The sequence below is a fragment of the Saimiri boliviensis genome, chromosome X, assembly GCF_048565385.1.
Source record: "Saimiri boliviensis isolate mSaiBol1 chromosome X, mSaiBol1.pri, whole genome shotgun sequence".
NCBI lineage: Eukaryota > Metazoa > Chordata > Mammalia > Primates > Cebidae > Saimiri > Saimiri boliviensis.
The window spans coordinates 11,638,245-11,665,871 of NC_133470.1; the positions used below are offsets into that span (position 1 = coordinate 11,638,245).

The window sequence follows — 27,627 nt, forward strand, 5'->3', positions numbered from 1 at the left end:
TAGGAGATGCTATAACAAAGCTTTAAAAACTCTCCATAGGAGAAATACAAATAAATCTTACTTTACAAAGGCAATGCATTGTATGCATTTGTATGACCCAAGAAAGTCACTATTCTTATTCAAACTAGGAAAAAAAATTGAGGACTAACACAACTTATTATAATGAACACAATAATTAATAATAGCTATCATTCAAGCTTATTATATAGCAGGTACAATACATGCATTCTTCAATTCTAACAACTATTCTCTTAAAAGAAGTACTATTATTATTCCACCTTTTAAGCAAGAAAGCCTTATTTTAAAGAAGGTAAGAAAACTTTCCAAGGTTAGAACAGTAATCCACAGTTAATAATAATCAGCAATGGTACTAGTTTGGAAAAGGAGCCTTCTGACTCCTGAGTCTTCACTTTTAACCACCACTTTGTCCTAGCATGCATTCCCTTATTCTGAAAAAACTCATTGTAAGAAAGGAAACTGAGAGAATTAGTAAAATAAAGGACAAAAGAACATCCTCAATATTGAACACACATATAAAAAATTTGTTGATCTCTCTTTATTCAGTTTAAGATATACTGCATACAAGAAATCGTAGCCAAAGCAATTAAGCAAGAGAAAGAAAGAAAAGGCATTCAAATTGGAAAGGAGATGTAAAACTGTCCTTGTTTGCAGATGACATAATCTTATACAGAGAAAACCCTAAAGACTCCACCGAAAAATTGTTAGAACTAATAAATTCAGTAAAGTCACAGGATACAAAATCCATGCACAAAAATCAGCAGCATTTCTATATGCTAATAAGTGAACTATCTGAAAAAGAAATCAAGAAAATAATTCAATTTACAACAGCTACAAAAAAAATAAGATAACTAGAAATAAAGTTAACAAAAAAAGTCAATGATCTCTACACTGAAAACTATAACACACTGATGAAAAAAATTAAGATGACACAAATTAATGGAAAGATCCCATGCTCATGGATTGGTAGAAGTAATATTGTTAAAATGGCCATACTACCCAAAGCAATCTATAGACTTAGTGCAATGTCTAGCAAAATATCATATTTTTAACAAAATACCCTATCATCCAAATTCAAATGGGGCCAAGAAAGACCCCTAATAGCCAAAACAATACTGAGCAAAAAGAACAAACCTAAAAGCATCACATCACCTGATTTCAAAACATACTACAAAGCTATAGTAACTGAGAAAGCATGGTACTGACATAAAAACAGACACATGGACTAATGGAACACAATGGAGGGACCATAAATAAAATCATGCACCTATGACCAACTAATTTTTGACAAAGGTGCCAAGAACCACACACTGGGGAAAAGACAGTCTGTTCAATAAATGGTGGTACTGGGAACTTGGATATCCACTCGCAGAGACCAGACTCCTACCTCTCACCATATAAAAAAATTAACTCAAAATGGATTAAAGACTTCAATGTATACCTGAAATTATTACACTACCAGAACAAAACATAGTGTAAACACAATGACATTGGACTGGGCAAGGATTTTTTAAATAAGATCTCAAAATCACAGCCAACAAAAGCAAAAAGAGGCAAATGAGATTACATCAAATTGAAAAGCTTTACACAGCAAAAAAAAAAAAAGTAAAGAGACGACCTACAAAATGTAAGAAAACATTTGCAAACTATACATCTGATAGGGGCTTAATATCAGAATATATAAAGAACAGCAATATCCCAATTTTTAAAATGGACAAAATAACTTAATAGACATATTTCAAATGAATACACGAAAATGGCCAACAGGTATACAAAAAAAAAAAAATGCTCAGTATCACTCATCATCAGGGAGATACAAATCAAAAAAACCACAATGAGATACTACCTAATTCCAGTTAGGGTGGCTATTATTAAAAAGACAAAGGATAACAAAAGTTGACAAGCATGTGGATAAAAAGGAACACTTACACACTGCTGGTAGGAATGTAAATCAGTATAGCCACTATGGAAAACAATATGGAAATTCTTCAAAAAATTAAAAAAGAGAACTACCATATGATTCAGAAATCCCACTACTGGGTCTATATCCAAAGGAATACAATCAGCATCAAAGAGATGTCTGCACTCCCATGTTTATTCAGCACTATTTACAACAGCCAAAATATGGACTCTACCCAAGTGTCCAACAATGAATCAATGGATTAAAAAATTTGGTGTATATCACATGTTCTCACTCATAGGTGGGTGTTGAACAATGAGAACACATGGACACAGGGAGGGGAGCATCACACACTGGGGTCTGTCAGGGGGAAATGGGGAGGGACAGCGGGGGGTGGGGAGTTGGGGAGATAGCATGGGGAGAAATGCCAGATATATGTGATGGGGAGGAAGGCAGCAAATCACACTGCCATGTGTGTACCTATGCAACAATCTTGCATGCTCTTCACATGTACCCCAAAACCTAAAATGCAATTAAAAAATAAAATAAAATAAACAAATAAATACAAATTAAAAAAATAAAAATAAATTTGGTGTATATAACAATTGTTGATGCACAGTATGGAATACTATTAATATAGCCACAAAACTAAATGAAATCCTGTCATCTGCAACAACATGGACAGACTCAGAAGACATCATGTTAAGTGAAACAAGCCAGTCGCAAAAAGACAAATACTGCTTGATCTCACTAATATCTGGAATCTAAATTTTTTTTTTAAAAAAAAGAGTTGCTATCATAGAAGCAGAGAGTAGAACAGTGGTTATCAGAGACTGGGGCAGGGAGAGAGGATGGGAGAATGGGGAGGGGTTGGTAAAAGCGTATGAAGTTACAATTAGATAGGAGGAATATGTTCTGGTGTCCTATTGCACAGTAGGGTAAAGACAGTTAATAGTTAGGTGTAATTTATTACTTATTACAAAATAACTAGATGATTTTTAATGTTCTTACTAGGAGGAAAGGATACATTCATGAGGGAAGGATATACTAAATACCCTGACTTGACAATTATACAATGTATGTATATATCAAAACATCAAAACATCAAATTGTACTCTCTAGATATATACAATTAAAATGTGTCAATAAAAACAGATAAAGAAGAAAAAAAAGAAGTCACTGGTGTACTGTTTTTTGTCAGGTAATTAACACAAAGATCTGGGACAACAGTTATCACAAAGTAGTTTCAGCTTCATCAGTAAAGAAGATAGGGTAGGTAAATCAAACCTGTGGCTTTTACTTATGAAACTATAATTTAGAGAAAATAAACATATTAGTTATATTCCATCAAAATGTATGAATAATGATGTATTTCCCAAAGGTCCAGTGTCAGGTATCCTAGATTTCTGGAAAGGAAAAGATTAAAATTACACATGCTGAGGTAAAGCTCTAAGAATTCACCATCTTTTACTACCTATTCAAAGTTTTTCAGATTTCTTAATATCAAAAACAAATTAAAATCACCTCTGTACAAATTTCATTATTTTAATGTTAAATATCACAACTAATGTTTAATCAGTGCAATGCTCTGGTTCACTTACCAATAACTTAAATGTGAAAGGAGTAAGGAAAATTTGATTGTAAAATGGTCAGAATTTAGGAAAATTAGGCCCTTTACATTTTGCTCTTTAAATGTCATCATCAAGTTCCCTAAGTTAGAAATATCTACCTTCCAACTTTCTACTCCAGTTGCCACTACAGTTCAGGCTGTGATCTTTCAGGCTGAGGTAAAAGCTTTATTAGTCTTCCTTATTCTCATCTCTCTCTCCACCAACACACACTTGATCCTGTCACTGCCCATCCCCTAATCCAAAAGCCTGCATGCCCCTTGCCCTTCTCAATAGACCTGTGACTCTTGAAGTACTACCTAGAAAAATAGATGCTAAACACTGTGCATTGAAATGTTGTAAAGAAAACAAGCTTGAGAACCATTGCTATGAAGCTTAGCATGGCATTCAAAACTCTTTTATAATCCTAATTCAACCTGCTTTTAATGTGATCTCCAGGCAAAAAGCAAACTTATTTTCATGAAATCAAACAGATTAAAAAACGTAAATGACTACTGAGTGAAAAGTTTTTGCAAGACTTATTGAATTTGCATATATGTGCATACCCACTATATTTTATACTGATGCAACATGTTTTCAATCTCTTTTGTTTTTAATGTGTTTGCTATTTATTAATTAGATCTAATTACTACTCAATCATTAAAATTAAATTCATTGCTAAAATGAATTTAACTTTTTTCTCAGCTTTATTGAAGTGTAACTGCTAACCGAGTAGATAGTAGGTATTGCTGCTGTAACATCTATTTTAAAAGTTCTTGGCATATGCTCATAAAACCTGCAGGCAATGAAATAACTAGCATTTTTTAAAAGACAGAAACATATCTGGAAACCAATCAAACTAAGGTTTAATTTAGAGGTTATTAGTCCAATTATAAGCAAAGCCTCATTATTTAAATCCTGATTATCAGGGCACGAGGTTTACTATTCTAGCCTATAAGCTATTTGAAGTTTTACTTATTAACATTATAACAGCAGCTGCAGGGCCGGGCGTGGTGGCTGATGCCTGTAATCCCAGCATTTTGGGAGTCCAGGGCTGACGGATCATGAGGTCAAGGGATTGAGACCATCCTGGCCAACATGGTGAAACCCCATCTCTACTAAACTACAAAATTAGCTGGGGGTAGTGACAGGCGCCTGTAGTCCCAGCTATTCGGGAGGCTGAGGCAGGAGAATTGCTTCAATCCGGGAGGCAGAGGTTGCAGTGAGCCAAGATCTAGCCCAGATCCTGACACTGCACTCCCGGGGTGGGGTAGGTGGGGAATGGAAACCAGAAAGAAGATTATTTATAAAATACTACATAATTTGAGCTTTTCCTGTTCTATATTACCATACATCAAAGTTAATGGTATTTTGTAAACAAAATTAAAACAGATATGTATATAGTAGAAAAATGATAGTATATACAGGCATATGCTAATATAAAAATAGTAAGCTGGCAATAAAATTATCATCCTTATCTACTCTTTACTGCCCCCCTCCCCACTTAATAAACATGTTCATTCTTTTTAAATGCTCATAAATTCATTTTAGCACTATAAATGTCACAATTCTTCAATCAGTGTGGTTCCAGATTAACCACCTAGAAGAGCAGATGAAGTCCAAAAAGTCTAAGAAATGATGTCAATTGTGACCAAGAGAAAGTATCTTTGGGAAAAAAGTAAAATTAAGACACCCAATTAAAATGGCACCTAACATAATTTTATGAAGATAATGATAGATGTTATTTTTCCAAGACATATGACATGGTTAACCAAACTAAATTAACTTTCCTACAAAATAGGCCCACTGTTAAAAGTTTTTCTCCATACCTAAGTTATTTGTTGGGGCCTACACAAAATTGATCTCACCTTTTTCAACATTATCTAATATACATACCCGAAATGTGAGTAAATGTGAGAGGAATGGTGATCAACTAAATTAGAGAATCTGGGAACATTAAGTTAAAGCAGATTTTTATGTCATGTTAAGGATTTCTGAATTTCTTACATAAGTAATGATATACCACCGAAAGTTTTCAAAAACAGAAATCACAGGACTGTACTTTTGAGTTATAAAGATCCTGGTGACAGTGTTAAAGATGTGAGTGAGATCAGATTGGAAAAAGAGCTATCAATTAGAAGAAAACAATGAGTACTTAATGAAAGGGAGAGATGAACCTGAAGGTAATTTGGCAGTCAACTGAAATGCATATATCCAGTAGTTTCATTTGTAGATATGAACCCAGAGATATAATTCCACATATGAATGAATACATTGCTCTAGAATGCTTACTGTGCTGATATTTGCAATATAAAAAAAGTTAAAACCTCAATGAACACCAATAGCAGAATGATTAAATATAAATGGACTATCATACAAGAGTTAAAAGGAATGAATTAGATCTATCTATACATACAAAATCATGGTTATATTTTAAACATAAAATGAATTAAAAATTAAGTTGCAGACAAATGTACACTGCAGTATTATGTAAGTTGAAACAAATAAAACAGTATTATATATTTCCTATTTACCTACAACAGCTAAATTCCCTGAGTGCTTTCTCAAAAAATACTGCCATATACTATTTTTTTTTTCCTGTATAAACAGTGCTAGGTACTATTCTAAGCACTTTGGATTAACTCATTTCTTCCTGATAACATCCGTATGCCATAGGCACTATTGCTATCCCATTTTATAGATGGAGAAACTAAGGCATGGAGTTTCAAGATCTTCTCAAAGGCTTGCAGATAAAAAGTAACAGAACCACGATTCAAACCCAGGCAAGATGATCCAATATAAAAAATGTAAAAACAGATTTCGTGCTAAATTCTGAATGACTGTTGATTCTGGACAAAGAAGTGGCCAGGATAGGTGAGTAGAGGTAGAGGGAGACTTTAGTTATATCTGAAATATCTTTTAAGGTTGTAGTCAAAGAACGTTTGAACAATGTGTTCATTTTTTTCTATAAAACGCAAACATACTTAAAAGTCTAGGACAAAAGATGCTAACATGCCTCTGCCATGGATGACTACAGTTGATGGAAATATGGGGAACTGTTCATTCAACTTGTTTGTAGTTTTCAGGATCTTTCAACTTTTAAAAAAAGGCAATATTGTATGAGCAACGATTTTCTTTCAATTGTTTTTAACTGACGTACAAAATTTGTTCCAGTCCCTTTAAATCTAAATCTTTCTCAACCTTGACACTATTGACATTTTGCGCTGGATAACTGTTATGACTTTTCACATACGTTGCAGGATGTTTGGCAGCGTCTCTGGTCTCTAAGCACTAGAAGCCAGTAGCACTCTTTTGCACCCGACCCACAGAAGTGGCAATTAAAAATGTCTCCAGACGTTCCCAAAGTCCCTGGGTGGTGAAACCGACACCTTCCCCCCGCGCCCTTTGAGAACAACTACCTTAATTAATAAGCCGAAATATGCTTTTATCATTTAACTTTATATAACTATTTGAGATTAAAGATTTCACAGATATTTTGCTCGTTAAGCATCTCACACTCGAAGTGGGAAGGATACTGAAGAGATGAAAAAAAGTTTCAAGCAAAATAATCCCCGATTGTAGCACTTAAAATCCAATTAACATTCCAAGGAATGAGAGACCCTGGTCTCAGGATGCCGGCTTCCTTCCCTCTCTCCCGCACTGCAGGTATAAAGGGAGGAAATCCAGCCCCATCGACCCCTCTGCGAAGTCCCGGGTAGGGAAGACTCCGTGTTCCATCCTACCTCAAAGCAATGGCAACATTCCAGATGCCCCACGCGGATACAGTATCTATCTGCTCCAAACCTCCCGCCAGCGAGCTGCATCCTGGGAGGCCCGGCGGAGACTGCGTCGAACGCAGAGGAGGCGGTGCCTAGAAGCCAGCCCGGAGAAGGTTGCCCAGGGAGGCTGAGGAGGCGGAGCCCTAGGGATGTTGTGAAAGCGAATAGCCGGCGAGCCCTTAAGGGCGGAGCTCCGCGGGGGAAGCGCCGGCGTTCTCGCGGCTGGCGGGGGCGGGACCGCAGTGCGGGGGACGTCGCGGGGCGAGGCCAGACGAGAACCGAATGGGACCTAGGCTGAGGGCCTGGTCCCGCCTCCAGACCCAGACGTCCGCATTTGATTGGGCAATGCGGCGGCACTTCTGTCCGCCTTCCGGTGTCACGCGACCGCCTCCCCCTCCCACCCTTCTCTGTCTACCTCTGGGCGGGACTGGCGGGTGATGAGATACTCGGTCGGCGACGGTAGAACGGGCGACGGCGACAACTGCAATCACATCCACGACCGCGATCATGGCCGAGGTGAGGAGTCTATTGCACGGCCGCTGGGTGCCCGGACCCGGAAGCCGCCTCTGAGGCCCGGGGACCGAGCGCCCGGGTGCAGGTGGGCTGGGCTGAGGGTAAGCGGGTTGATGCAAGTAGTATCTAAGGTCCCGTCGTGTCTCCCATCCAGAATCACGCCCAGAATAAAGCCAAGCTCATCTCTGAGACCCGACGCAGGTTTGAAGCTGAGTATGTGACAGGTGGGTACTCTGTTCTGGGTGTTAAGTAAGGTGTGCAGTAAGCATCCCCAACTTTGCTGGAGTGTTGTGTCTTTCTGGGAGGTGTTAGGGACCTTTTCGACCCTCCCAAGGATGATGCTGGGCACATCTCAAACGTTGTCCTCTCCATGACAAGCCGTGTGCGCTGCTTCAAATGATCAACTGTGTCACATGCTTCCTTTAAAGGGTTAATATAAGTTGGAAATCGGTAAGTTTCTAGCATGTCCTCGTGTTTATGGAACTTGCAGGATACTTGTTAGGCCCACAACACGGGTGACATTGTCCAGTCCACGGTTCCACTGCTGGCCTTTCACCAGCAGCACTAGAGAAAATGTACCTGGAAACTGCCATAATACTATTGATGTCTACTTAATTGGGTGTACAAATTCCTTGGATATTTTGCTTGATTTCGCTTTCATATAACCCAGCATGCTACCCACAGAATAGGCCCTCCAACGATGGAACAACTTGTCATGATCCCAAACTGTATCTTGCAAAGTACCTATGAGTCCAGAACTGATTTACTGGTTGAACGTTCTGTGTCCAGATGTCACAGATACTTGAGTTGTCAAGTACTTAACTGAATATTTAATACTTGTACAATAATTTTGTAAAACATATGGAATAACTTATTGTAAATATGGAATTGAATAAGGATTTATATGTTGCCTACCTTAAGACCAATTATAATCAAGACCCTGTCACTAAATAGCTTACTTGTCTATTCTGAGCCCCTGTTTTCATATCTGTGAAATGCAAATAATACAGTAGGATTAAATGTAAAAAAAATATATTAAACTATCTAGCATATCTTAACATATAGTAGGTTCTCAGTGAATATTTTGCCTCATTAGTCATTTTGGTTACTCTGAAAGGCGTTAAGCTTCTACATCTTGACTAGAACTCAGCAAAGGTTCCCTGCAACTTTAAACCATCCTAGATCATACATCAATTGATGACCTAGAACAAATATGGAAATCAGTTTCAAATACTGGTCAGTAAATCTTTTCATGCCTCCTTGCCGATTTTCTTCACACCCCAGCCTTTGTACCAGAGAGTTGCAAAAGCACTTGATCCACTTTTCACCCAGAGTTCTCCTTTCTAATAATATAGCTAGTTCCAATAAAGAGATCATTCTTCAATTGCTTTCTACAGAAATATAACTATTATAGCTGTTTATACATGGTTTATAATATTTTAAGAAGTAACTCACAATTAGACCCAATGAGCCAGTAACACCCCAACAGTCATGTATTTATGCCCAAGGGAGGAAGAAGAATTGACTTAGAAATGAGGCAATAAACAAGATCTTAAAGGTCATCTCCGGGCAACCTTCTCATTTTTAAAATGAAGAAAGTGAGGTCTAGAGAGATTAAGAGATTTGCTCAAAATCCCTGGTGTTATTGGCTAGGCCAGGTCTAGGTGCTCATGTCTTTCGATTTTCACTACAGTAATCTTTTGGCAACACCATGATGTCAAATTAGATCATGTCATTCTCCAGCTTGAAACCCTTCAGTGCCTTTCCAATTGTGTTTAGAATAAAATCCCAGTTCTTTATGGTGGCCTATAATGCAAGGCCATGTCTTATCTGGCTCTTGCCAGCCTCCCACACCCCATCCTCATGTGTTATTGCTCTGCTTGCTTAGTGCAGATTTGACCACCATTCAAAGTAAGATACATGCTGTATGTTGCAACTCAGTACAAATGTGCACACTCACATAACCGCAGCAAAAGTTCATTAAAGAATACTTCTGAAAACATGTGACTCTCTGATCTGTTTTTTCTATTTGCGTTCCTTTTTAAAAATGCAATTACCCACAAAATTAACATCACAATTTAAAATGTGACCCCCAGTTTGAAAAAACACAACTAGCCACACTGCCTTGTTTGTATTCCTCAAACAGAATGAGGCTATTCCGTCTTGGACCTTTCCACTTCCCTTTGTCTGGAAAGATTTTACCCAGGTATTGAGCATGGCTTGGTCATTTTTCCTCTTCAGTGTTTAAATATCCGACAGGCCTTCACTGATTATTGAACGTCTCCCTGTCTTGTTTATTTTCTCTGCTTTACAGCCCTTATCATAATCTGTAATTATCTTGTTCATTGGTTTGTGTGTTTTTCATTTCCTCCAGTAGAATGTACATGGGTTCTGTAACAGCCTATAGACATTGAGAGCAGAAACCTTGTGTGTCTTACTCACCTTTGTGTGCCAGCACATTTCTCAATACATACTCACGGAATATAGCAATATTTAAATATATACATAAGAAGATTAGTTCAGTTTTAAAGATTTGCATGGAAAAACAAAGTAGAAGCCTTTTGAAGACTTTCTTACCTTAAGGCTTCAGTTGTTTCCTGGAATATGGTAACAGACAAAGGTAGAATTGGAAAGTGATAATAAAAGGGGTGTTTTTTTTTTTAAATTTGCCTGTGTTTTCCCTTTAGAATTTGCTTTTAGAAATTAACTCAGGTGTTTAGAACATCCACTTTCCTTCTTTTTCTTTCACTCTTTCTATCGTCATTAACAATATTTTGTTTCAGAAGAGGCTTAAGGCAGACTTAAGCAAAGTTGATGTTTTTCCTAAAGGAAAGTATTTATTTTCTGCAAGTGTATCACTTCAAACACAAACTGTATTCCAGAAATGCTTTTGGAGGTAGGTTCTTGGGAATTCCAAGCACATTTTTGTGTCCATAGAAATTAAGTTACCATTATGGATAGATTTTTGGCTGGCAAAAATAATAAAATATTAGTCCATAATTATGGTACTATTTTCCTTATTGTTTCTGAGAAATTCCATGTGGAGTCTCAAATGAGAAACATTTCCCATTCTTTTCTTCCTCTTTCTCATGCCCAAGAAAGGAGACTAATCTCTTGTGACAATAAGTTATTAAGTTCCTTAAGTACTCATTATATGCCTAATTCTGGGAAGCAGTGTATCAGTATTACAGAAAGAGTGGAAGAAGGATAGAGCCTGCCCCTTCTCAAACTACTACAACCTAGGAAAGGCATTAAAACAGAGATAGCTATTAAAATTAAGGCAAATTGTATTAAGAGTAATGGTGCTGAAATATTTTTTGTAAGAGTCAAAGACAGGAATAACATCTGGCTGGGGTGATTAGCTTAGCACAGAGTTAGAAAAAAATTCATTAAAAAGGTAGTATTTCTCATGAACTTTGGAAGATGGTAGAACTCAGCCAGGTAGAGAAGGTGATCAGGCAGACTGAATAGTCTGAACTGAGGCATTGAGGTCAGAAGGTATGGGGCAGTTCGGAAGCAATAGGAAGTCTACTTTGATAAACCTTAACGAAGGTAAGCACACATGGTTAAATACCGTGGGACTGTAGTATAGAGAGCCTTGGGTACCAAAGAGATGTGTTTGCACTTTAGTTGATATGGAGAGCCATTGAGAGGTTTGTGGGTTTTGTGATTAGGTTTGTTGTCTGGCTTTACAAGTATATGAATTCATTTAAATTAATTTAGTTCATACCAAAAATGTCTGAAGAAACCCCCATGAAACTCGCCATACAGAGATAAGTATGCTAACAGTGGATACATTGTTTACAGTCTTTTTTCTATACACTTAAGAAAACAAAGTTACAAGACTATTCTGTATATAATTTTCTGTGTTACAAAATACATTTTTATTGACATTTTATTTCTCCATATTTATGAAGTAAGCAACATTGTATATTGCCATTTAATATTTGGTTCTATAAATAAAAGATAGTTTTCTTATCTTTTGTCTTAGGTAGTCCCTTTGTGGACATTCAGATTCTTCCCAGTTTTCATTTAATACAGATTTCTTTGTGTAGTAGTTCAGATTATTTTCTCAAGATTCATGTTCAGGAATTGAATTATTGGTTTTAAGAGTGTCCACATTTTTCAGGCCTTCGATCATATGTGCCAAACTTCCTCCATGGATGTTGTGCCAATATTCATTCCTGCCAGCTTGTAGGGGAGTGTTAGTCGTACCACAGCCTTACTCATATTTAGTGTTACTTCTTTACTGATGATTGTTTTAGTTTGCACTTGTTTGCAAATAAGAATAAATTATTTACATTCATTTGTAGTTTAAACATCTTTTTATTAAGATGACTTTGAATATTGGTCTGCGCTTTTCTTTTATGTCACTTGTACTTTTTTTCCCATTCCTTTGTTGTTTCTTCTATGGCTATTAGGTTAATAGGTTGGTGCAAAAGTAATTGCACTTTTTGCCATTAAAAGTGACTTTTTCCAGGTGTGGTAGCAGACACCTGCAATCACAGCTACTCGGAGGCTTGGGCAGGAGAATCGCTTGAACCTGGGAGGTGGAGTTTGCAGTGAGCTGAGATCATGCCACTGCACTCCAACCTGGGCGACATGAGCAAGACTCCATCTCAATTTTTTTTAAAAAGGCAATTTTTCTAGTCTTTTAATTTTTGTTTTGTTTAGGCTTAATAATTTTTGAGTTTTAGAATTCTGTTTATGTACAGAATGTATAAAACATGAATAAAACACCCATGTGCTCACTACTCAGCGAAAGAACTAGAGCCTCCCAGTATCCCCATCCCTGCTATTCAGGGAACAGTTACTTTTTCTGCATTTGGTGTTACTCATTCTCTTACTTCTCATTAGTTTTACAACTTATGATATATTCCTCACCAATACTTTATTAGGCTTTTGCCTCTTTTTGAACTTTATATTAAAGCTGAATATATTTTTTCATGATTTGCTTCTGTTGCTCAAAATTCAGTTATATTGTCAGGTATGACTAATTTATTCCTTTTTATGGCTGTGTAGTAGCTCATAGAATGAATATACCAATTAATGGGTTTGGGGTTGTTTCCAGGTTTTTGTATCATGTACAGTGTAGCCATGAACATCCTTATACATGTCTGCTGCACACATGCAAGAATTTCTCTAGGGCAGTAGTTCTCAAAATTGATTCAAGAACTGGGGTTCCGTGAGACCATTTCAAGGAGTTTGAGAAGTCAAAACATTTTCATAATACTAAACCATCATTATCCTTTTTCACGTTTATCCTCTCACAAGCATATGGTGGCATTTTCCAGGGGCTGGGTGGCATGTGATGATGCCATTGTTCTGATGGCTGTGGACTGCGTGCTTGTATTTTCTCATGTCTAATTCTTTTTCTCAGTTTTAATACCCAATACAATAACTACCAATAAATATAACCTATATCAACAAAGAAGCTTTGAGAGGGTCCGCAATTATTTTTAAGAGTGTAAAAGGTATCCTGAGACCAAAATGTTTGAGAACTGCTGCCCTAGGGTTTGTTTCCAACAGTAAAATGGGTAGGTAGTAGAATAGGCACATTGTTTCATGTTCAACTTTAATAGATAATGCTGAACTGATTCCCAAAGTGATTGTACGAGGTTTCATTTTAACCAGCAGTATTTGAGCATCTTTGTTTTTCTACACCCTAAAAATTGGCACTGTAACTTAAAAAAAAAAAAATTGCCCATCTCATAGGCGTGTTGGGAGATCTCTTTATGGTTTTAATGTCTTTGAATACCAGTGAGATTGAGCTTTTTTTTTTCTTTTTCGTATCTTTATGGGACCTTTGGTTTCTACTTCTGTGAAAATTACTCCTTCAGGCTCTTCTTGGCCCTTACTTCTTCTGTGTAAACTTTAGAAACAGCTTATCATGTTTCTGCAAAACAAAACAAAAGCCACTTTTGTTGGGATTTCAGTGGTATTGTGTTAAATCAGAAGATAATTTCATGGAAGTTGACATTACCGTGGTTGAGTCTTTTTATTCAAGAACCTGGTATATATATCTATCTGCTAAAGTCTTCCTTATTGAAAGATTTATAATTTTCTCTATAGTGGTTCACACAATCTTTTGTTATATTTCTTCCTAAATACTGTATGTGTTTTATTTTTGTTGTTATTTAAATAGTATGTCTTAATATATATTTTCTCAATGATGGTTGCTGGCTTATGGGAAATATATATGACTTTTTTCTATTAATATTGAATTTACTTTTATAAATTCTGATAACTTACTTGGGATTTCTGTGTACATAATAATCACCCTGAAATACTGACCATTTTCTTTCTAACTTTCCAACTCTTAAATCTTCCAGTGCTTTTCCTTTACTACATTGGCTGGAACTTTTAGAACACTGTTAAATAGAGAAGCAGTGATAAAAGCCTACTTGTCTTCTTCCTGATGGTAGAAAGATAGCTCTGAACACATCACCATTAAGTATGATCTTTGTATATACTCTTTATCAAAGTGAAGATGCTTTCTTCCGTTTTGGGTTTGCTAGTTTAGGTTTTTTGTTTGTTTTGTTTAGTTTCCATCATGATTAATGACTGAGTTTTACTAAATGCAGTTTCTTCATCTGTTGCACACATTTATTGTATTTGATGACATTTTCATTTGATTTTTCTCCTTTACTGTGTTAATGTTAGATTACATTGATAAGATTTTTTAAATAAATTGCTAAATTCAGTTTACTAATAGTTTAAGAATTTTACATTTATATTCTTGAATTGGCCTATAATTTTCCTTTCTAATATTTTTCTTGTGCAATATTGACATCAAGATTATGTAAGCTTCAGAGTGAGTGTTTCCTCTTTTCTATTCCCTGTAGGATATAGTCATTGTTTAACACTAACCTGATTCCCATATTTATCACTCCCTCGATTTATTGTTGTTGTTTTATATGTCAGTGTTTGTTTATTTCTCATATATTTACTACTATTTTGATTTACCATTTCTTCTTGAGTTTCAGCACTTGTATCCTACGTCATTGTTGTTTCATATAAAGTATAACCTAACAAAGAAATTTAAGGCTTTTATGGGAAGATCAAGAGGTAACTTCAGCTTAATCTGTGACATTCTAGCCCTTTTATTTAAAAAAAAAAAAAAAAAAAAAAAAACTGAAGCCAATAACTTACTATTTGTTAATTTGAGGTCACAACTACATAAGTATTTGTTAACATTATTTTCTATTCTATAACGTTTTAACTTTTCAAAAGGGAAAGAAAACAATTTATTGCTGAAGTTCTGGGTCCTCAATGAACTCAAGGTCTGCTGGGGGATAGACTTATACGTGGCTAATCATTCAGTAACAAAGATTTAGCATGTACTTACCATGTGTCAGGCAGAGTAGGAGGGAGCAGAGTGTGACTTTTCAAAGTCCCTGACCTCCTGGAGCTTAGTAGAGGAGACAGCATCAATCCCACTCCCGTCATGCCATCCCCTATTTGAGGAGCTCTTCTCAATATGACTGACTCTTACTATTATCATTAGTTTTGATGAAACATTTTCCCATTTGACCAAAATCAGCCAAGTGAATGATTGTAGATAGCGTGCTTATGCCACGACCTTGAGGCAGAGTCCGTAATATGCAGGAATAGACCAAGGTCCATTATATCTAATTAACCTGGATAACTGTCTGGTGACTGATGAGGACCTGAAGAACAGCTTTGCTTGTTCAAGTGTGCTAAGGAATTCAGCTCTTAAAGTATAAGAACTGAAGCAGAAAGCACCTCCCTCTTTACAGTAGACCAGAGATCAGCAACGTCCTGTTTTTGTATGACCCTTGAGCCAAGCATTTTTTTTTTTTGCATTTTTAAAGGGTTATTACACACACACACGACAGAGAGAAAGATCTCGAGTGAGCGAGAGAGAGAGAGAGAGAAAGAAATCAGCAACCAGGGATGTAATATGGCCATCAGAGTCTTAGATATTTGCCATCTGGGCCTATACAGAATAAGTTTGTCAGCTCCCGCAGTAGAAAAACAGTTCTCAAAAGTGTAGTCCCTAACCAGCAGCATCAGCGGTATGTAGGAACTGGTTACAAATGCCAGTTGTCAGTTCCCACCCAGAGTTAGACAGTCTAGGGGTGGGGCCCAGTAATCCCAGTTTTAACAAGCCCTCCTAATCATTCTGATATGTGCTGAAGCTGCAGAATCACTGTTATAGGCCAATGGCTTAATCCCATTATAAGAGATTACCTGTCTCTCAGTCGTAAGTTTCACGAGAAATTGGAAATTCAGAATATGTTGTGGCCAACCAGCAGAGAATAATCTTCAATAAATATTTTGTTCTTTTGTCTTGATCACACCCATTACTGACATTTATGCAGTCCAGCCAATAGACATAGCCCATCCAATACAGATGCTCTCTTAAGGCCCTAGAAGGACTTTCAGTGGATCTGTGCTCAGAGTCATGGAGAAATAAGAGATCCTAAAATGTTTTAAATTACTATAATGATCTAGAGTTATATGTTTGCTGCTTTAGAACATTAACTGTTCTCTAGTTTTCATTATTAGAATGCTTTTGTATTTTGTCAACCTTTATCTGAAATTTAGGCACATTTATAATAACAAAATACTTCCAAGATATTCCTTACTGGTTAACTAATAGGTAAATCTGAATTTAGTCTTTTTTTCATGGTTAGCATTCAATCATATGTTGATAGAAATTCATTTGTATAGTGTTTAAGTTTTTCAGTGTTCTTGATCTGAGACTGTAGGTAGAAAGACCTTATTTCCATTTTACAGAGAAGAATTTAAGGCCTAGAGTGATTTGCTTAGCTTCACTATACATAGTAGCATGGATCTTCTAAGTCCATCACTCTTCTCTATCCTGAATGTGGCCAGAAATCTTCTTGCATTTGTTAGCCTTAAAACACAGTTTCTGACCTGTTGGTAGCATCACTAACCAACAAATGCAAGAGAAAAAAAGAAAAGTTAAAAATGAAGTTTGCTATTTTACAAGTAAGAACTATAATTTCTTTATCTTACAATTTTTTAAAATAATAATTTTTTGTATTTAAAAAACTGTGAGAGAAAAACAAAGTGAGTGAGAGAGAACATACACATGCATGTGTATGGAGAGAGATGAAAAGCTGAGACAGACAGGTCATCTTTACGCTGGAACAAATAAATAGTAGAAATGGCCAATGAACCATACGGTGCTGATAGTTCATTAAGAAGGTTTCTTCATGAAGGATTTGCTGAAATTAGCTATTTTAAAGAAATACAGAGATGAGGCTTTAAAATCCACCACTTGGAATTAATGTTGGTTTTTGGTGTGGTTTTCACTGGTATTATGAGACAAGGTATCATTCATGTATGAGGACAGGTATTAGGAGAATATATATATATATATATATATATATATATATATATCTGTGTACATACACACATACACACACACACACATATCTTTGTATAAAACTGAATCCTTCTGATATGGTTTCGCTGTGTCTCCACCCAAATCTCTTCTTGAATTATAACTCCCACAATTCCCATGTGTCATGGGAGGAACCCAGTGGGAGGTGATTGAATTGTAGGGTCAGGTTTTTCTTGCATTATTCTCATGATAGTGAGTGAGTCTCATGAGATATGGTGGTTTTAAAAATGAGAGTTTCCCTGCACAAGCTCTCTCTTTGCTTGCCACCATCCATGTAAGACATGAATTGCTCCTCCTCCTACTTGCCTTCTGCCATGATTGTGAGGCCTCCCCAGCCATGTGTAAGTCCATTAAACCTCTTTTTCTTCCTGGTCTCAGGTATGTCTTTATCAGCAACCATTATGAAAACAGTCTAATACGTAAATATATATATCTATCCTATTAGTTCTGTCCCTATAGAGAACCCTGACTGCACCCTCTTACCCTAATCTCTACACTTTAATTGTTGATAGGTAAAGTTTTTCAAAAAAATGTCCTGGGGTGCATGTGTGTGTGTGTATGCATGTGTGGTTTTATATCTTTAGATAACCTTTGTAGTATACATCTTTAGCATCTTTCTGTAACATCCTGTCAGTCCATTTTGTGCTGCTGTAGCAAAATACCTGAAATTTCATCAGTCTTAGTCCATTTGTCTTGCTATAAAGGAATACCTGAGGCTGAGTGATTTATAAAGAACAGAATACAGTAATTTATAAAGTACAGAAATTTTCTCACAGTTTTGGAGGCTAGGCAGTCTCCAATCAAGGTGCCATTATTTGTTGTCTAGTAAGGGCCTTCTTGTTGTGTCTTCCTGTGACAGCAAGTGGAAGGGCAAGAGGAGGACACTGCTGCATGAAGCTTCTTTTATAAGCGCCTTAATCCTACTCATGAGGGAGGAACCCTCATGGCCTAATCACCTCCTAAAGGCCCTATCCACATTGGCCACACCTGAATTTAGGAGAGGATTGCTTCAAACCATAGCACATCTGAACTTACCAAAGGACTGGTTTTCTGAAAATTTCCAATCACCTAAGGGCTCAGTTGTCTGAAGGCTGTGTGTGAAAGCAGCAAATTGTGTTGACATAAGCACAGTTAATTATCACCCTTGGCCTTGTGGTTCCAGGCCATATTTTCCTTACCTTCAATGTTCAGTTTATTCTTTCTCTGCCTCTTCTATCTTTACCTCCCTCACCTTTCTCTTCTTTCTCTGTTTCATTCTAGCTATCTCTCCCCATCTCTTTCCCCTCACTCCTCTCTTCTGTCCTGTTTTCCTGTGTCTTCTTCTGCCTCTACTTTTCTCCTGCCTCTCTCAGCCAACCCCCATGTGCCTAAGTTCTCAAATCTTGATCTCCTCTTTTCTGCCCCCCACTCTGACTTCATTTATATTTGTCTAGGGGTAAATGGTCAACAAATAGCATTTTCTATGTAAGGAAGTCCATTTTCTATGTAAGGAAGTCCATTTTCTATGTAAGGAAGCATTTTATATGTAATAAAGAACATTAATACAAATAATCATTTTAATATAAATGTGGGTTTCTAATTTCAAAGATCAACATTGCTGAAAGCTATCAAAGAGCTGCGGGCTTTAAATTTCTTAGTAATGGGCATTCATTTGTTGATGGTATCCCTAGTGATGGTACTGGCAGTTGTGGTAAAAATGATAACAATAATGTTTTATTATTCTTAATATGGCTAGTATCTACTGAGTTTTTACCACTTGCCAGATATTGTTCTAAGTAATTGGTTTTTAGAATATATCTGGGGACCCTAGGGGATGCCCAAGACTTTAGAAAGCTATGAGGTCAAAACTATTTTCATAATAATGCTAAGATATAATTTACCTTTTTCACTTTCTTTACATTTGCACTGATTACACAGAAGCAATGGGGTGTAATCAGTACTGGCTCCTTAGCCCAAATACAGGCTGGTAGTCATTGTAGTCATCATTGTCAGCACTCTCAGTTTAAAAAAAAAGAAAAGCCAATTTGATTTTAGAAAGTCTCTGATAAAACAGTAAATTGTATTAAATCTTGGCACTTGAGTGTATGTCCTTTCAGTGTTCTGTGTGACAAAATGGGGTAGTATGCATAAAACACTTCTGCATGATATGTATGTTTGAGGTGCCAGCTGAATTAGTCACCTGTTTCATAGGCCACCCTTTTTATTTGAAAAAAGAAAAAAAAAAGTGCTTTGAATACAGATGAATTTCCAAATAGCAGTGCTAAACAACAATTTCTCATATTATCTACCACAGAACCACTCATTTAATAGATTAGAAAAATATAACCAAGATATTAAAAGCCATATCCAAGGCAACACTCTACAAATGCATGATTTATGGCCTCATCATATATTTTATAGTGCTTTAAATTTCCAAGTACTTTCATATATGCTTTTTCATCCCATCCTCACACGGCACTGTGCGTATATAAAACAACTTAAACATAAGGAAATTGAGACTCAAGGAAGACAGTGCTCTGTATGCACTTTATATTTTCCTGGCCTTTCAGCTATTATCTCTGAGGCCCTGAAATAAGACAGTGCAAATCAAGAAGAGATACAATCTATAAAACCTGGTAACTAACTAGATGCAGAAGAAAAGGAAATGAAGGAGCCAGGGAATTTCCTGAAGTTGTTTTGCTTTGTTTTGTTTTGTTTTTTGTATGAACCTTAGGGAGGGTATGACTGAGGAAAAAATGTGAAGGAATAGATTCCATCAACAGATGTTTGTGGAAGCCCTTTTCATTGACACTACTGTAATCTGCTTTGGAGGATGCTTAGATGTATAGACTCTCTGTCTCTACTGTCTATTTGGAAAATATGGCTTGTATGCCAATAACTCTGATTCAAGGTAAAAGTGGTAAGCACCTTAAGAAAAGCTTAGTTCAAGTCCCATAAAAGTAATTGGTTTTGCACCAACCTAATACTGAACTCAGGGAAAATTTTATGGAAGAGGAAGCATTGAAAGGAGACTTGCAGAATGGTAGCATCTGAATGTGCAGAGACAAGGAAAGTTCAGTTACAGAATAATAGAGCAAGGCAAGGAAGGAGGAATGTCTGCTATGCAAGTTAGTAGGAATAGAGTGTGTATGTGTGTGTGTGTGCAACTGATGAGAAATTATTTTTATTAGAAATAATTATTCCAAGAAATTATGGAAATGTTGGCCAGAGTCTGAAAATAGTAAATACCGTAATATGATATACATCGTCAGTTTTCCATAGGTACTTAATTTTTTTTTACTGTTTTTGTTGTGGTTTGTTCTTTGTCCTTATTTTTTGTATTTAATTTTGTTTATTTTTACGTTTTTTGAGAAAGTCTCACCCTGTCACCCAGGCTGGAGTGCAGTGGCACATCTCAGCTCACTGCAACCTCTACCTCCTGGGTTCAAGCAATTCTCTTGACTCAGCCTCCCTAGTTGCTAGGACTAAAGAGTGTGCCACCACGCCCAGCTAATTTTTGTATTTTTAGTAGAGATAGGGTTTCACCATGTTGGCTAGGCTGGTCTAGAACTCCTAACCTCAGGTGATCCGCCCGCCTCAGCCTCCCAAAGTGCTGGGATTACAGGCATGAGCCACCACATTCGGCCTAGTTAATTGTTTTTTAATGACACTTGCCGAACAACTGTCTTTTTAAAGTACAACTTAGCTATTTCTTTACATATGAAATTTCTTTATTTTTCATTGACTTAAGAAATTCAGATAACATAATTGATCCTCCCAGATGTTGGTGTATAGTTTTAGAGAAGGCTGTACCAAATATTTTACTGTGGTATAAATTTTAACATCTGTAGTGGCTTACTTAAACCTGCTGTCTTTAGATAACTGTATTCTCCTCACACTTAGAAATTCCATCAGTCTTAGTCCATTTGTGTTGCTACAAAGGAATGCCTGAAGTTAAATGATTTATAAAGAAAGAGGTTTATTTGGCCCATGGTTCTGCAGGCTATACAAGAAGCCTGGTGTCAGTATCTGCTTCTGGTCAGGACCTCAGGAATTTAGTACTCATGAGGTAAGGCGAAGGAAGGCAGGCATCACATGGTGAGAGAGAAAAGGCGAGAGAGAGAGAGAGAGAGAGAGAGAGAGAGGAGAGAGAGAGTGTGTCTTTTCGACACTCATATCTAGTGGGAACTAAGAGCAAGAATTCAGTCCTTGTCATGAGAATGACACCAAACCAGGGATCCTCCTCATGACCCAAACACCTCCCACCAGGCCCCATCGCCAACATTGGGCATTAGATTTCAAGAAGAGACTTGGCGGAACCAAACAAATCATCTCCAAACAATAGCATCTTCAGTCTTTTAAATAGCACTTTTATCTGAACTACATCCCTGAGTCTATCCTCAAATTTAACTTTGTCTTCAGAGTCTTTCTTCTCCTTTGGCATTAGTGGTTATTTTTCACTGCAGAATTAATCTGACTTGGATGTTTATTACTCTTTTTTCCCTAGATAAGTCAGATAAATATGATGCACGTGATGTTGAAAGACTACAACAAGATGATAACTGGGTTGAAAGTTACTTATCTTGGAGACATAATATTGTAGATGAAACACTGAAGATGCTTGATGAGAGTTTTCAGTGGAGGAAAGAAATTTCTGTCAATGGTAAGCTGTTCAATTTAACCTTGACTATAATATCTCCTGTGTAAATGGTATTGTTTTACATTTATCTAATCATATATTTGCCTGTATTCTTAGCAGTCATCATAAACACCACAAAATAATTATTTACAAAGATTCAGTAATAGTTTCAAAAGAACAGCTTTTGAGTCTTTTAGGTAGGATCATTCATAAGGAAATCAGATCACCGGGAAGCAGACTCACACTCAGATTCTTTATTCACAGCAGAATTTCCTAATCTGTGTTTAATTCAGTACCATTAAGCAATAGCAAGACAGCATGTTTGCTACTAGGCCTAGAAATAAGGAGATACTGTCCATTTTTCTCAGTTGTTGCCTATGTCTTTATTTCCATAGTTCCTTGTGCTAATAGGTGCTCCATATAGAATTGGTAAATGAATGAGAGTCCCCCAAAAATGCAATCTCATCCCCAAGGAAACCTATGACAGTCTCCTCTTTATTTTATTTCTGTGGGTACATAGTAGGTATATATATTTTGAAGTACCTCTACCCTTCTTAATTTCCAAGTCTGCTGCTAGATTGAATTTTTTTTTTTTTTTTTTTTTTTTTTTCCAAAAAATGGGATTTTCAAGTCTCAGAGTTTTATAATGGTCTTCAAGTATATGAAGACCTGTTAGTTCTCTTCTCCAAAAAATTTAACAAGAAGAAACTGGCATAACTTCTGATTTCATTTAGACATAAAGCAGAATTTTCTGTCCTTGAGGATTGTAGCTTCTGAAGTGACTTTAGTCTGAAGACTTAATACAAAATAGTCAACAAATAAATCTAGAGCAGATACTCTCCTCACTCTTCATGCTTACAGAAGGAATCCCTGAGAAGAGGAGTAGTAAGAAATTATGATTGGAAATTTAACAACTATAGGTAATGTTAACAGTGAAGCATTTATTAACCAAATATTTATTTAATTTGGTTAATTAATAACCAATTATTAACCAAATATTTTATTTGGTTAATAACCCATTATTAACCAAGTACTTGTTTTATATTTCTGTTAAATATAAATCTGATATTTCTAAACCATTTAAGTACAGAATAAATGTTTAAACTCAGCAATGCTTGTTTTCTTACATAGAATTGCTCTTTTCTGGTGGAAAATAGCAGAGATATGGTAAAAGGGGATGGGGAAAGATAAATCTTTGAAAGGTCTTAAGGAACTGCTGGTGAATGAAACAAAAGTGTTAGCATTTGCTGTCTTGCTATGTTGGTTCTTAGCCTCACCAAAAACTGGAGAGGCATTCTGTCTTTTCCTCCTGCCGAAGTTCAAGTTCTCACATTTTTTCTTTTCTTTTCTTTTCTTTCTTTATTTTTTATTTTATTTATTTTATTTGAGACAGGGTCTTGCTCTGTCAGCCAGGCTAGAATGCAGTGCTGTGATCATTGCTCACTGTAGCCTTCAACACCTAGGCTCAGATGAGCCTCCTGTCTCAGCTTCCTGAGTAGCTAGGACAAAGGGCATGTGCCGCCATGCCTGGCTAAATTTTATATTTTTATTTTAATTTTTTTGTAGAGAGGGAGTCTCGCTGTGTTGCTTAGGCTGGTCTCAGACTCCTGGCCTCAAATGGTACTCCTGTGTTGGCCTCTCAAATTGCTGGGATTATAGGCATGAGTCACCATGCCTGGCCACATTTTTCTTGAATTATTTTCCACTTTCCTAAAGGTTTTTAAATGCATTAAAATCTACTAGATACCAAACTTCTTATTAGGTTGGTGTAAAAGTAATTGCAGAATTTGCCATTATGTTTAATGGCAAATACTACAATTACTTTTGCACCAACCTAATAGAAAAATACCATTTTACTAAAGAAACCAAAGTAATATTTTTCTACTAATTCTGAGGCTGCAATGTGGATATTTACTGGAATGTTCTCTTGAAACTCTGATAGTGATACTTGTTTTCAAGTCATTATGTGAAATAATCAAAATGTGGAAAATGTATCCACATAAATAATGACATGTCAAGGGAAATGGAGTTTACCCACTTTGGTCACCTGTGTCATTATTTTGTTTGTTTCCTTGGTAGGAAACACCACTTTCTATTGCCAGAGATTTTTTTTTCTTGAATGTTTGAATACATTACATCATTTTTAAATATCAGAACTACTACATAACATTATCTTTATGAGTTTTATTTTTAAATCCCTAAATTACAACTACTGATCAAAGCTTACCACTTTTTAGACCTTAATGAATCCTCCATTCCCAGATGGTTATTGGAAATTGGTGTTATTTATCTCCATGGTTATGACAAAGAAGGTAACAAATTGTGTAAGTATATTTAATTTATGTACTGGCTTTTCAAGATTTTGAGATTGAGATATCTATCTCAACTGAATTAAGAACTGGAAGAACTTTCTCCATCTGTAGCACTCCTCAAGTCTTCTGCAATGAGGGATTGGTAGGACCATCTTTACGGAGTGTTAAATACTTAGTAGCTGTGCACACTGTTTGTATTATAATAAAGTAGACAATAAAGGCAAACGCTGCATCCTATATCATAAACAGTTATTTAATTCAGAGTCATTATCTTCTTTCTATCTGACAGTGATATTAAAATTCAACTTAGTATTTTTATGGAGAATTTTTTTGACAGTCACTAAAGGTTGCTAAGTAGGCCTTTTTTGAGACTCCCATAATCTCACTCTAGCTTTTTCTGAAATGTGTATTATAACGAAAAGAACAGTAACAATCATCTCTTTTGTTCCAGTGACTCCCTTGTTACTCCTCTCTCCCACTTGCCCCAAATCCAGCCTGGTTTTATACCAAGGATGTGGCTTGGCAGGCGTGTTCAAGCCCCATACTGAACAGATGTCCTGCACTTATCTTCACTTCTCCATAACACGTGGTCTGTCCCTGTTTCAGCAATACTCTTTTTGCATTTTCTTCTTACGGCCACCTCCTTCTTTTCAACCTTTTTTTCTCATTTTTCTTCTTCTACCTGTCCCTTAAAGGTGTCTCCCAGGCCTTATTCTTTCTTGCTTCTTTTACTTTACAGCTGATACAGTCTCCTTGGGTGATCATCGTAAGCATTTTGGCAGCTTTAGCTACCTCCCCCGACACAGTATTGACCCCACACTGTCCCCAGGCCACATGCACATACCTAGCTACCCACCAACTGGCCCCACCTGACTCTCAGGGGCCTTCAGCACAACATGCACCTGAATATCCATGTCCCTCCACTTGCCCACTTTCTGTATTGCCCACCTCAGGACCACTCATTGGCCCTTCCTCTAATATAGCTTCAATTTGGCCTTTTTTTCCATCCTCACTAGCTACATCCTCAATTCAATTTCTAACTACTACCCTTTTGTATCTAGTCCCTTCCCAGGTCATAGCTTGGTGTGTTTCCTTCTCTGCCTCCTCCACTCTACCCTCTGTGGTATTGCCTGAAAGGTGTTCTAAAATAGGAAAATCAAAACGCTCTAGAGTTTCATTGAGAGTCCTTAAAGTCCAGTTCTTTCCTCTTTAGCTTTTCCTCTCACCACTCATCACATTTTGTCTTAGCTGCCACCACCTGAACAATTTTCCATGTTCCACACACATGCATGGCATTGGCTCATGCCTCCATTACCCTGTGTCAGTATCTTTCCTCTGGATGGAACATTTTTTTCCAGTCCTTGACAAAACCAATGACTTTCTTTTTTGTTAAGCACAATGCAGAGCACATTTAGATTATTATCAAATAGTGTTTGTTCACCTATACTTTCTTTTCCCTCTTACTTGCAAGTGAAATTTGTTCATTTCCTAAGGGAAGGAAATACAGTCTATCTCTGCTACTCTGAGTCTCCCAAGTGCAACTGTTTCTCACTGAAAGTAGGAAAGATATTTTTGATCTAAGAAACAAAATGAATTGTGAATGAAAAATGTCAAGGGAAAGGCAATATATATGTATAATAATATTATAACGCCATAAGTCTTTTTATTTTTGTCTTCTGTTTAAAGTCTGGATCAGGGTGAAACATCATATAAAAGACCAGAAAACCGTATTGGACAAAAAGAAGCTCATAGCATTCTGGTTGGAACGTTACGCAAAGAGGGAAAATGGGAAACCTGTAACAGTCATGTTTGACCTGTCAGAAACTGGAATAAACAGCATTGTAAGCATTTTTCATTCATTCTAAGTCAGTGTTTATCATGCCTTCCTCCCTTTCTCTATCCTTGCTGCCAACCGCATATTGCTGTAAAATTGAGCTAACTAACTTATATTAGGGATTTGATTCTTTGCCTTGCAACGTGAGTGTAGTCAAACGTGGAATAGGGTTTGCAAAGAATTAAATGTGCTTCTGTATTTGGCATTGAAACTGTCGATTTCCTAGAAATGTTCCTTGTCTGAGACACAGGATGGAGAGGTAGGATGTTGAGGCTGGCAAGGTATGAATCGATGTGTTAACTGAACTTTTATATCAAAGCTGATATCCTATAGCACCTGCTCCAATGTGTGGCCAGAGTGATATATTCAGGAAATATCAAGTAAGGTAATATATGATCTCAAATTTGTTATATTCATTCCATGTTTTACAGTTGCAAGATGGTCACATGAGTTTTGCACATACAACATTAAGTGATTTTATTGAGTGTTTTTGTTTGCTTGTTTGGATTTGTTTTCTATGTGTTTGATTTGGTTAGCTTTGGAAACCAGCTTTCTTCTGGTGATTTTGCCAAGCTTGAAAAATAAGTAAAGCCTACCGGCCTTTACTTTGGGTCTTTGTGACCTTAGTGATACCTACAAACCCTTCAGCAGCAATTGAGATCACTTGGCACATTTATTCTAACTACTGTCTCTTATATTTAATCTGTAGCTGATTCTGATAGCAGTAATGTATTCGCAAACGTGTTCAGGGCAGTGTTGAAATCTTTTTGGAATTCCATTTGGCAAAGTATGTTAAGAACCTTAAATTGTTTGTATTTATACTCCTTGCCTGGTAACCAAGTTGTGAAAATCTATTTTAAAGAAACAATGCTGAGTACAGAAAAAGCACCATACATCAAAATATTTTCTCAGTGTCATTTAAAATAATGAAAAATTAGAGAAAAATGTAAATGTTCAATATGATGAAATGACAAATTATGGTATTTCTAATTGATGGAGTATATTAAGCTATGTAAAATGGTATTTATAAGGAATTTATAGTAATATTGGCGAGCATGCTTTTTTCTGAGATGAAAAAAGCTGAATGATTATACATACTATAATATGTATGTAAACTATACCATGGCAATACATAGCCCAACAAAGGAAACCGTAGACATAACAAACAAAAAACAGGCTAGAGAGAACTGCTAACAAGAGCTTGTTTGGGGTGGTGGAACCACATATTTTTTTTCACGTTTCTATTTCTCTTTTGATTTTTCAAGGATCCAGTGCCCTGGAGTTTTCCAACCTAGTTTCCATATCAGTGAGTTTTAAATTAGAGAGTAAATCATTTTATATCCAAAATCAAAATCAATTTGCCTAGATAAATAGTCCATAAAAATATATTATAATTCTGTTATCCTTTGGATATGAGAGTTTCCTAATTATTAATCCAGAATCATGAAGAATAAATGTTAATGTTTTTTGTTGCCACGTATAGGGACAGGGAATTGAACTGTTTTATTTTTTCAAGCTACTTATATGATTTCTCACCATCTTCAATTTGTAAATAAGGTTTATTTGCACTACTAAGTATTTAAGTCATGATTAATGTTTTAAAATATTTGAATCTTACTGAATAATTTATTTTTATAAATGACCCTTTC

The 27,627-nt window shown here is 36.4% G+C and overlaps 2 protein-coding genes across 7 annotated transcripts in view; one reads left to right on the top strand and one right to left on the bottom strand.

The window, feature by feature from the left end:
• Nucleotides 1-7,352, bottom strand: part of FANCB (FA complementation group B) — a 41,164-nt gene extending 33,812 nt beyond the window's left edge. For both annotated transcript variants that reach the window (XM_074391593.1, XM_074391592.1), the window contains exon 1: nucleotides 7,269-7,352. The gene's annotated coding sequence lies outside the window, so the exon portion shown is untranslated. The remainder of the gene's footprint in view (nucleotides 1-7,268) is intronic.
• A 331-nt stretch (nucleotides 7,353-7,683) lies between these two features.
• Nucleotides 7,684-27,627, top strand: part of MOSPD2 (motile sperm domain containing 2) — a 43,169-nt gene continuing 23,225 nt past the window's right edge. For 2 of the 5 annotated variants that reach the window (XM_010336551.2, XM_074392218.1), the window contains exons 1-5: nucleotides 7,684-7,820; nucleotides 7,949-8,041; nucleotides 21,701-21,856; nucleotides 24,070-24,156; nucleotides 25,831-25,985. In XM_010336551.2, the coding sequence (XP_010334853.1) occupies nucleotides 7,742-7,820; nucleotides 7,949-8,041; nucleotides 21,701-21,856; nucleotides 24,070-24,156; nucleotides 25,831-25,985 (570 nt within the window). In that variant the 5' untranslated portion in view covers nucleotides 7,684-7,741. The remainder of the gene's footprint in view (nucleotides 7,821-7,948; nucleotides 8,042-21,700; nucleotides 21,857-24,069; nucleotides 24,157-25,830; nucleotides 25,986-27,627) is intronic. The other 3 variants (XM_003920337.4, XM_039475596.2, XM_010336560.2) reach the window with 2 other exon arrangements.